The sequence below is a fragment of the Arachis stenosperma genome, chromosome 6 (assembly GCF_014773155.1).
Source record: "Arachis stenosperma cultivar V10309 chromosome 6, arast.V10309.gnm1.PFL2, whole genome shotgun sequence".
NCBI lineage: Eukaryota > Viridiplantae > Streptophyta > Magnoliopsida > Fabales > Fabaceae > Arachis > Arachis stenosperma.
The window spans coordinates 133587620-133599828 of NC_080382.1; the positions used below are offsets into that span (position 1 = coordinate 133587620).

Here is a 12209-nt window from a genome sequence, read left to right on the forward strand (position 1 = left end):
GATCCACAGTACTTTCGTTGAGTATATGTTTTCGGTTAAATTAGCCAAGATTTGGATTGCATCGATTCAATTTTGTACTTGGCAGGGAATAGTTTCAAAAGTCCAGAAACAGCAGCAGAGCACCAACTTGTTAACAGCTTCACAGGAAAGACACAATCAGATTTGAAAAGGGATGTTATCACATGCTCGATGCAGTCCGATGTCGATAGAATGAACTTCCGGAGACAGTTCATCATGTTGATAGCGAAGTGTTTCTTCTTTCCCTCGCCAAAGGCTACTGTTTCAGACATACATATAAGGGCTGCCATTAATGTATCAAACCCAAGGAAAATGTATTGGGCGAGGTACATTTATGATTTTTTTAATTGATGGAGTTCTGATGTTTCAGGATGTAAGGAAGAAGACAGTGGATGGATATATGTTTGCATTACTAGTGAGCCGTATATCCCTCACCTTTAATTTATTGTTTGTTATTTTATAGTATACCTTGTTTATAGCAATTACTATAACTTTCAGATTATATATCTCCATGCTAACAAGCATGGAGATTTAGGAAGATATAATGGGAGAGAACAGTAGATCAGAGACTGATCGCTTGTTGATCTGAAGAAGAAGGATGAAGAGGAAAGCACATCTCACTCGGTGAGGCATAATATATATATATAATCTTCTAATAGTGATAAGTGTGAAAGATATGTTAATCGGATCACTGCTTTTAAACTCTTACTTAAATAAAATTTATATGTTGTCCACTGTAGGGGCTTCTAAATTTAATTGGGAAGATGTCCAAGTTACCGAACAAGCCCAACCGTGTATCAAAGAGAGGAAGCATTAGGAAAAAAAGAAAGTCTAATAGAAAGACTCGTAAAGAAGCTACCACGGCAGATGAAAACAAGACCGACATATCGGCTGGTCATGCATCATCTACTAAATTTGATCAACAACCTTCCAAAAAAAGGCAATTCCATGATTTTTTAGTTTTGTTATAAACTTTTATTGCTCTAACCTGCGTCCTTTTAATATTATTATAGTATAAAAATATTTTACCATGTATAGAGTAATTAATTATTTATCTAATTTTAGAAGTGTGATGTTGATGCTGTAGCTAGTAAATCTATCTTTTAAAAACTGTTGGAGATACTTATTTTGAGCATGGCCATAGACCTTACACATGTAAATACATCTTCTTGTGTTTTAACATTCATTCCATAATATAATAAATTTGATGACTTTGTGTCCTCTCCCATTAAGTAATGCCAATACTAGTTACTTTAAATAGTATTTTGAAGACCTAATTCTTGTCTTATTAGTTTGGGTGTTATGTATATTTGACACCTGATATTATTCGTGTGGCCTTACGGATGTTAACTGATTGGAATAACGGATGTTAGTGTCCATTCTATACTATACTTGGATGTACTAGATTTACTTGGTCGGATTATATTTGTGCTAGGTGACCTTTTTAATTATCACTTATAGTTGTTCATCTTCCAATTTATGTAAACAGAAAATGTAGCCAAGGTTCACAACACGGATGCATTGGAGGGGATAAAGTGTGTACGAACAAGACATGTATGGAAACGCCTATAAGGGAGGAGACAGTGGCCGACACACCTGTGGTAATTGTAATAGATGATAATGTTAAGGACGAGCCTTCAAAGGAAAGGCAAGTTACTGAATTTTCAGTTATCGCATAGAGTTTTAATGCTTTAACCTGCCTCATTATAATAGTATACTAGTATAATTTTTTTTCTAATTTTGGGCAACTGCGTTGACATAATTTATCATTACATTTGTTTGCATATAAAATTTTACCATCTCTAAAGTAATTTTAATATATTTTACCTACATATAATATTATGCTTATTTGAGAAGGATTACAACATTAGGGGCTGTAATTGGTATATTTATCTTGAATAGGAGTTTGAATAGCTAATATTTTATCATTTTATTTCGGATGTTATGCATGTCTCATACCAAATGTTATCTGTCTGTCATTATGGCTGCTAACCTGTTGGCATTGTGGATGTTACTATTTATTCTTTACTTTATTCTGCACGAATAAGCTTTGGGTAAACTTTAGAATTAACATCATTTACGTATTTAAGCACTCTAGATTGACTTGATTACATCAGATTTGTATCATGTGTCTTTTGTTATTATCATTTATAGGTGCTCAACTTCTAATTTATTTAAGAGTCCAAAAACAGGTCCATTAGGGGAAATACTGTGAGTATGAGGAAGACATGTGCTGAAATGCCCAAAGGGGATGAGACAGTGCCTGACACACCTGTTGAAAATGGAACAGATGATAATGTCGATGAAGGACCTGCAAAGCAAACGCAAGTTAGATGAATTTGACAATAATACGAATTATTGAAAATTATATTAGATGCATGAATCTTTTACCTCTGACTTTTTCCTTCTTATGAGGTGGAATGTTTAATCAATAATAGATGTTATCCATATAATCTTATACTAGTTACACAACTTTCTTTATTTTAGTTTTAGCTCAGATAAGAGCACTTAATTGTTAAGATTTAAAAAATGGGTAAGTCTCGAGATGAAAATGAAGAAAGGTTTAAAAAATCAACCCATACAAATTTTAATATGTTGGCACGACTTTTTATCATTTGTGTTGCATAGGTGAGACTGTGGCATATATGTCATTAAATTAATGGAAATGAGGGATCCAAAGAGCTTGGCGGAGGATGAATTGAACATGCCTATTTGGAATACGGTTAGTGAAGTCCAAAATATATACTGATGCTTATTTGCGTATTTAATAATTGATAAATAATTCTTCTTGGATGAATTCTACTTATGATGGCTGGATTTATAGTTGCGTCTTTAGAGTGTTCTATACCAAACACAAATACATCTGTTTGTGACCACAGGCCCAGCTGCAACAAATTCGGAAAGAAATTGTAACTGACATTCTAATTTGCAAAGACAACATCTCTAGGAGTGAGATAAATGGTGTACTCAATGTACCATGTCGTCATGTGGAGGATAGGGGAAAGAAGAAAAATCTTGAAGATCCTTGGACGAACCCACGGACAAGATCACTGGTTCGAAGGGCAAAACGGGCCAAGAAAGCTAAAAGGAACTATAAGCTATAAATTGATATTGGAGCTGGTCGGTATGTGTTTTTTGTTAATTTTTTTCAAAATTTAATGGATATTATCATGGAATACAGATGGATGTTATCGGATATAAACCAAAACCGGGTGCATCTTTATTAAAGGATTACCTATATTGGACAGCAGGGTAAATATATACACAAACAATTAATTAGGACTAGAGTTGCTGTGTGTATTTACGGTTGATATAGTTGCAGGATTTACGTGATTTTTATCATGAAATATTTGCGAATGAATTTGGATTTGGACTGAACAAAAAAAAAGAGGATTCAATATCCCAGTTAATAATTATGTAATAAAAAAAATTGTTTTTAAATTGTTAGATTATTTTTTTATACATGTTTGACTTTTTTTTGCTCAAATCGAGATCACGTTGATTGAAGTTTGAACTTTCTTTCGAATATCTGCTAAAAATTTATGGACTTTACAATTATCCATGCTTAACAGCCAGCTAATAATATCTATGCCCAAGCAATAAATGTTCGATCGTGGTTGTTATTCTAATAAATTAAAGGATGTTATTAGAGGTAAGTGGTTGTTATTCTAATACATTAAAGGATGTTATTGGAGGTAAATAAAATACATGTCTGGATATACCTTTTTGATGTCTAATTTTTTAAATAATGAAAAAAGACCTTATTCTGTATGGATACTTTTGGTATTCAATTTTAAAATTCATGTATTGCAACACATTATCATAATGATCAAATTATCAACTAAATATTTATTAAGACAAAATATTAGTAACAAATAATAACGGTAAGAAAGAGTAAAAGAATAAAAAAGTTATAATTTAGTTGCCCAAGTCTGTTATTGTATTTTGTTTAATAATGGTAGATGAAGCTCTAGCAAGGTAAAATAAAAGTTGAGTATATTAAAATACATAAAATAAACCCAATAAACCACCAAAATCATGATAACCTAAAATAACATTGAAGCATGGGCTAAGCACAAAGTAATTGCTAAATTCTAATGTTTATGATTTGTAGTGTTGTTAAACTTCGAATCCTCCAAAATGCTTCCTGTGAAAAAAAAAATTTAAAACAAAACAAAAGAGGAAACAATAAGTAAATGGATATGACATGAATGCTATGAAAAATACACTAGGTACACATACACAATTGTTCGACGTTATGGAATGAATTCAATAGTGATATGAAGGAGCCAGAATGCGTAGCCAAATTCTCTGTCATTTCTAAACAAGCCCATTGCGTATCTTTGTAGGAAGATGCCACATTGGTAGGAGATGGTTGTGCATTACCATTAGGTCCCTTAACACACAAATTATATTAAAAAATAACATCATCACTTATCATCCAGTCAACCCACTTAAAATAAACAAATGACGTGAAAAAGGGGGTAGATCTCATATTTATCTTGTTGTGATTGTGAGTATTCTTGTGTTTGCGTGTCCTCTTTTTAATAGATTTTTCTAGATCTGCCCCAAGTCTGGTGGACGTTGGACGACCTCGCGTAGGAACACGACGTGGGCCATGTAGCTCATCCATACTAACGGGACACTCATCACGCGTATGTGAGTAAACTGCACTTGGTACATGTGCAGCTTGATGCTCTGATTCCTTGTGTTCTTTGAGCTTCTGCCGAGCACTATCCATGGCATCACGCAATATAGCAGCAACCTCCAGAGTCGCCACAAAATCCTGAGCAACGTTGTAAAAATCAGAACACAATTCCCTAAAAAATGGTCATGCTTTCATCAGAACGGTCCATGTCAATGCTACTCCTGATGTATGTGTGTCTCCGACTAACATTCTTACTCCATCGGGATAGAATGTATTGTGAGGACACTGCTGTCACACAAAAATGTAGGAGAACAGCAAGATTGTGGCAGCATAGAATACCATTCGATTGGAACATAAAGCAATCACATTGAACGTCTGATGACTGCGAGCAATACACGACTTGGTATCTGCTATACACTGACATGTCAAATACCATCTTTTGTTGGTCAACTTCACAAACTATACTTGTGCCATGATGGTTGACTGAGGAGATGTCACAATCGGCCTTTTTTATAAATTGATCCTGAACGTCTCGAAACATGGAGTTTGTATATTCTCTCTGGAACTGCTTCTCTATTGGTGAGCTAGAAACACAAGGGATAATACCCCTTAAATCAGCAGCGTCACACTCAACCTCCTTTTGCTCCTTGTCTATAACATAGTTTTGGTATTGGCGAACAAATTGCAACAAAGAGCTCTTATTATTTAAGTACTTATCGAAAACTGAATGCATGCTCTCACTATGCTGTGTGCTCCTCATGCCAGCCCAGAATTCGTCCTTGAAAAATACTAGCACCCACATGTGTCGGTCAGCAAACATATCTGCAAATGAATAGAAAAAAATACAAAAAAAAAACAAATAGCATAAGTTAACCCATAAGTGCAACATCCATATTGACTATAAAATAACATCTATAAAAAAGTCACACATAGGCAGCAATGAACCGGAAGATTATACTACCATTTAGCCACCTAGAATTGTGGAGGTCATACTCTTCAATGAAATCGTGCCAATCTCTCTCAAATGAGTCCTTAGATTTTGATTCAAGCACAATCCTCTTCATGCATGTGATAAGCTTATCGAAATGACGGTAACCTACCAGCTTGTTTGGTATCTTGTTTAGGATATGCCATATGCACCATCTATGGCATGTGTGTGGTAATGTGGTCTCTAATGCAGAACGCATCTGCAGCGACTGATCTGTTATAACACATATGGGGGCCTTACCCATGCACTTCAACCAAGTACGAAAAAGCCATTCAAATGTACGAGTGTCCTCATTCCGCAATAATGCACATCCAAGAAGCGTAGATATCCCATGGTGGTTGACACCTACGAAAGACCCAAATGGCATGTCGTACCTAAATAATAGAAATATAAAAACATGTAATGTAGGTGGAAACTACAAATGCCTTTCATGGAAAAAAGTCTAATTAAGTCCAACAGAAAAATAATAATTTCTTACCTATTAGTCTTGTAAGTAGTGTCAAACGTCACAACATCACCAAAATATTCTCATGCAGCTCTACACCGAGCATCGGCCCAAAACACATTTCTAATGCTATGGTTTTCGTCCACATCTATTTCAACGAAAAAGTTCGGATTGAGCTCCTTCATCCGTGAGAAGTGCTTAAGTAACTCTTTTGGATCTGTCTCATCCCCGAAAATGCGTAAGTGACGACTAATGTAATTTCTAACATCCTTCTCTGTAAAGGTGAGGTTGGCAGGGCCACCGACGGTATTGGCTAGTGCCTGGTACGTCTTACTCGGTCTAATGCCAGCTTGGTCATTTTGCTGTATCAGATCCTTCATATTAAGTTTTGGTGTAACCAATAGAATCCATCTGTCCAGTTTATATATAAAGTACAAACTTGCACGGTTCTATTTAAAAAGTAAAAAATTCAGTTTATTTATAACGATTTATTTTTGTTTGTGATGATGCTAAAGTGAAGGGGGATATATATATATATAACATGAGTGATCATGTATTATTTGTCGGTGCCAAATTAATTTTTTCTTTGACATAAATAGCAAACAAATAATGATCAAGAATATTACGTATATAACTAAAATGCTAAAAAATACACAAAAAATAATCCGGGTTATTATCATACCTCATCAGAGCTAGTGTAGTTTTTCATATTTTCAGAACTTGATTGACTGGCAACAATTTCATTGGGTGAGTCCGTCTGTTGTTCATATTCTTCAGCACCTTCTGCCATAGGTACTATATTAAGGTCGAAATCAATTGCCATACAAATTACAATAATAAAAAAAAAATTTGTAAAATTTTTTGGCTTATACACTATTGTGCTTGCAAATGTTGTTATTCTTGTGATTTTTGAATGACTATGATTGAATTAACATAAAGTATATATTAGGATAGGTTTCATGTTTTATATCTCCAATAATTGATGATAAATACCATAACGAACAAAGAATCAATTGCAATTATTTAATGTAATTGATATTATAATTGATGCGTGAGCATCTTATCTATCTTTTCCTAGTGAATTTGCACTTAATTTGTTGAGTTTAATTAAGAATTAATTATATTTTAGCCACTATGGATGCTATTTTGAGTTTTGTTCAATTTTATTTATTTTAGGTAGCATTCGGAGGGATTTGATGAAGTTTCTGTAGAGAAAAAGAAGAAACCAAAGAGATGACCAGCGAAGACCGACGCGGACGCATGATTCACGCGACCGCGCGGAATGGAGGAAAGCGCAATGACGCGAACGCGTGGGCTGGAATTTGCACAAATGACGCGTCCGCATGACTGACGCGTCCGCGTGACTCGCAGAAAAGATCATCGACGCGATCGCGTGCCTGACGCATCCGCATGACATGCGCCACGTGCAAAAAATACAGAAAAATGCTGGAGGGAAATTCTGGGCTGTTTTGACCCACTTTCCAGCCCAGAAAATACAGATTAGAAGCTGCAGAATTGACAAAGCAAGTGATCCCCACCCATCAACTGAAGATCTGTTAATTAATTTAAATTTAAATTCAAATCTTATCTTTTAGGAAAAGATATTATTTTTATTTTTAGAAAATTAGATTTTAAATTTATGAGGATTAATTATAAATAGGAACTCTGTACATTTAGACATGGGGGGGAGAATTTTTATGATAATCCTTATTTTCTACTCTGAACCATGAGCAACTAATCCTCCATTGTTAAGGTTAGGAGCTCTGTCTATTTGTATGGATTGATTTTATTACTTTTTCTATTTTAATTTATGTTTTGGATTTATATTTAAGAATTGTTTTCGTTCTTTATATTATGAATTTGGGTGGAACGGAAGTATGACTCTCTTTCTATTTGAGTTCTTGTATAACTTGAAAAAGTTCTATACTTGAACAATAGCTTGAAAACATATTCTCCTAAATTTTAATTATTTGAATTTAAGGGGATACGTGACATATAATCCCCTTATTTTTGGGTAATTAGAGTTTTTGTGGCAAGAAAACTGAAAATTGATTTTTACCCTCTAATTTGAATTAATTGACCAAGGAATTGGCAGTTGATGAACTTTAGAGGAGACTAGAAAAGTCTAAGGAATTAGGGTCTAGTCACATATAGTTTGCCATAAATTAAATCCTACATAATTAAAATAGTTATTAAGGAAAGTTAATCCGGAAAAATAGATAACTCTGAAGCCTTAACTATTTTCTACATATTTTATTCCCAACTCATTGCTGCTTTTGCTTTCTGAAAGTCTAACATTACTGTTTAATGCTTTTGAACTTCCAACATCCTTTTCTGCTTGCCTAACTAATTCTATTAAATACTATTGTTGCTTAATCCATCAATCCTCGTGGGATCGACCCTTACTCACGTAAGGTATTACTTGGTACGACCCGGTGCACTTGCCGGTTAGTAAGTGTGGGTATTAAATTCCGCACCAAGTTTTTGGCGCCGTTGCCGGGGATTGATTGTGATTAACAACTATTAGCTGTTTGATTGTTTAGATTAGGCGTTTTAATTTTAATTTTAAATAAAAAAAATATTGTTTTATTATTTTTCAAAAAAAATTAAAATAAAATTAAAAAAATTTTCCCTTGTTTTCTTTTTTTCGTTCCCCCGTTCGTTTATTTCTTTTTGTTTTTTTTTTAAATATTTTTTCCTTTAGTCCGTTTAATTTTTTTTATTTCATTTTTATTTTATTTTCTTATTTTATTTTATTTTTAATTTTTTTTGTTTTCGTTTTTTGTTTCTGGCTATTAATTTTTTCTATAATTAGTTTTGTTTTATTTTTATCTTTAATTTAAAAAAATAAATTAAATAAATAAATAGCACTAATATTTTTTTAATTTCTGAAATTAAGTTTGGTGTTCTCTATTTATTTTTATTTTTTTAATTATTCCTGTTTATTTTTATTTTTAAAACTTTCGCATTTTTTATTTATTTATTTAGTATTTTTATTTTATTATTTTACACAGGTTACCTCACAGGGACTTCTCTACACTCTGACGTAGAGAGTCCCATCTTTTCTTGTCTTCTGGTTGTTTATGCGCTGGAACAGAGACAAAGAACATCTCTTAGACTTTGATCCTGAACCTGAAAGAACTTTCAGGCGACGTTTACAACAAGCAAGACTTTGCAAGGCTGCAGAATCCACTATGGCAAATAATAATGCTAATGCCAATGTGGTAAATCCGAATGGGGATGATCAGCAGAGAAGAGTGCTTGGCTCTTATTCTACCCCTACTGTGGATCTCTATGGAAAAAGCATTGTGGTGCCCCCTATAACTGCAAACAACTTTGAGTTGAAGCCACAATTGGTCACTCTGGTGCAACAAAACTGCCAGTATCATGGACTTCCTCATGAAGATCCAAATCAATTTATTTCTGATTTTCTGCAGATATGTGATACTGTGAAGACAAATGGAGTAAACCCAGAGGTGTACAAACTCATGCTTTTCCCATTTGCTCTGAGGGATAAAGCAAAGCTATGGCTAGATTCCCAACCAAAGGAGAGTTTGGATACTTAGGACAAGGTTGTTACTGAGTTTCTCACAAAATTTTTCCCACCTAAGAAGTTGACTAAGCTTAGGTTGGAGGTTCAGACCTTCAGACAAAAGGATGGTGAAACTCTGTATGAAGCTTGGGAGAGATATAAGCTACTAACTAGGCAATGCCCTCCAGACATGTTCTCCAAATGGACCCAACTGGATATCTTTTATGAAGGCCTGGGTGAGATATCCAAGATGAGCCTAGACACTTCTGCAGGCGGTTCATTGCACAAGAAGAAGACACCAGAGGAGACTATTGAGCTGATTGAATTGGTTGCAAGCAACCAATATTTATACACATCTAACAGGAATCCTGTGAACTCTGGGCCGCTCAGAAAAGAGGCATGTTGGAAGTAGAAGCTGTTAATGCTCTTCTTGCTCAGAACAAGCTTATGTCTCAGCAGATAAATCTACTTACTCAACAGATGGGTGGCATGCAAGTCTCAGCTATCAATACTCAAAATCCACCCCAAGATACATCCTATGACATGACAGGTAACTTTGTGCAAAATGATAATTATGATTATGCTCAACCCTCTTCTGAACAGGTGAATTACATGGGGAGTGGTCCTAGAAATCCCAACAATGATCCATATTCTAAGACATACAATCAGGGATGGAAGAATCACCCAAATTTTGGGTGGAGAGATCAACCTCAGAGACCTCAGAACTTCAACAATAGTTCTCAGGGCAGTTTTCAACAGAACAACTATAATAACCGTCAATTTCAGTCTCAGCAACAACAACCATCTCAGCAGACAAATTCGAAATCTCAAGAAGATTCTAAATGGGAGATGATGATGAGCTTCATGCAAGAAACTAGAGCCTCCATTAGAAACTTGGAGGTGCAAATGGGTCAAATGAGCAAGCAATTACCTGAAAGGTCTTCAAATACATTCCCTGGTGATACAGTGGTGAACCCAAGAGAAGATTGCAAGGCCATTCAATTGAGAAGTGGTAAGGTAGCTGGTTCTGAGACCAAGGTCAATGAAGATCTAGTTGAAAAGGAAGCTCCAGAGGAGAAAAAGGAAGAGGTAGAGCACGCCCCACCTAAGCGTGCAGACAACCCGTTTCCTGACTCTCTTGACACTTATCCCACCTTATCAAAGGCCCCTGAATACAAGCCAAAAATGCCATATCCTCAGAGGCTTCAGAAGGCGTCCAAAGAAAGGCAATTCTCTAAATTTTTAGATGTCTTCAAGAAGCTGCAGATCAACATCCCTTTTGCAGAGGCTCTGGAGCAAATGCCTCTCTACGCCAAATTTATGAAAGAATTGTTGACCCACAAGAGGAATTGGAAAGAGCAAGAAACCGTGGTATTAACTAAGGAATGCAGTGCAATTATTCAACACACCCTTCCTGAGAAAATGCCAGACCCAGGGAGCTTTGTCATTCCCTGCACCATTGGAGAAGTCGGCATTCAGAGAGCTTTATGTGATCTTGGAGCTAGCATCAACCTCATGCCACTTTCAGTGATGAAAAAGCTTCAAATTGAGGAGGTAAAACCTACTCGGATTTCTCTTCAACTTGCTGATCTTTCTATTAAATTACCTGTAGGTGTGGTTGAAGATTTACTTGTTAAAGTATGACCATTTATTTTTCCTGTTGATTTTGTTATATTAGACATGGAAGAGGAGGTAAAACCCTCTATTATACTTGGTAGACCCTTTTTAGCTACAGGTAGAGCTCTGATTGATGTACAAAAGGGTGAATTAACCCTGAGGGTCAATGAAGAACAGGTGGTCCTAAATGTTTTTGAAGCACCCTAATGATTATGAGGGGTGCATAAAGATAGATGTTATTGAACCACTTGTTCAAGAAGTACTGGAAGCTGAGGTACTTGATGATGTTCTGGATCCTATCTCTGAATATGAATTAGTTGAAGTTGATGATTCACCACCCCAAAAGGAGCTGATGAACACGCCTATAAAGGGGAAGGAAGCCCCCAAGCTTGAGCTCAAACCCTTACCCCCTTCTCTGAAATATGTGTTTTTGGGTGAAAATGATTCCTATCCAGTAATTATTAGCTCTTCCCTGAAGCCTGAAGAGGAAGAGGCGCTTGTTTCTGTGCTCAAGAGCCATAAAACAGCTCTTGGGTGGACCATTAGTGACTTGAAAGGGATTAGTCCAACCAAGTGTATGCACAAGATCCTCCTTGAAGATGATGCTAAACCAGTTGTGCAACCACAAAGGAGACTCAATCCAACTGTGAAAGAGGTGGTCCAAAAAGAGGTAATAAAACTATGGGAAGCAGGAATTATTTATCCTATTTCTGACAGTCCTTGGGTAAGTCCTGTGCAGGTGGTTCCCAAGAAAGGAGGGATGACAGTGATTAAGAATGAAAAGAATAAGCTCATTCCCACAAGAACTGTCACAGGATGGAGAATGTGTATAGACTACAGGAGGCTCAACACTGCTACAAGGAAGGATCATTTCCCCCTGCCTTTCATTGATCAGATGCTTGAGAGGTTAGCTGGTCATGTATTTTATTGTTTTCTAGATGGATATTCTGGATATAATCAA

The 12209-nt window shown here is 35.6% G+C and overlaps 1 protein-coding gene across 1 annotated transcript; it reads right to left on the bottom strand.

Annotated features, from left to right (window-relative positions):
- Positions 1–4246: 4246 nt before the first annotated feature.
- On the bottom strand, positions 4247–6021 carry LOC130934687 (protein FAR-RED IMPAIRED RESPONSE 1-like). The gene is made up of 4 exons (XM_057864229.1): positions 5628–6021; positions 4914–5488; positions 4700–4804; positions 4247–4414 (listed from the first exon to the last, which is right to left on the bottom strand). Exons 1-4 carry the CDS (start codon positions 6019–6021, stop codon positions 4247–4249), a joined length of 1242 nt encoding a protein of 413 aa, XP_057720212.1.
- Between the last annotated feature and the right edge of the window lie 6188 nt (positions 6022–12209).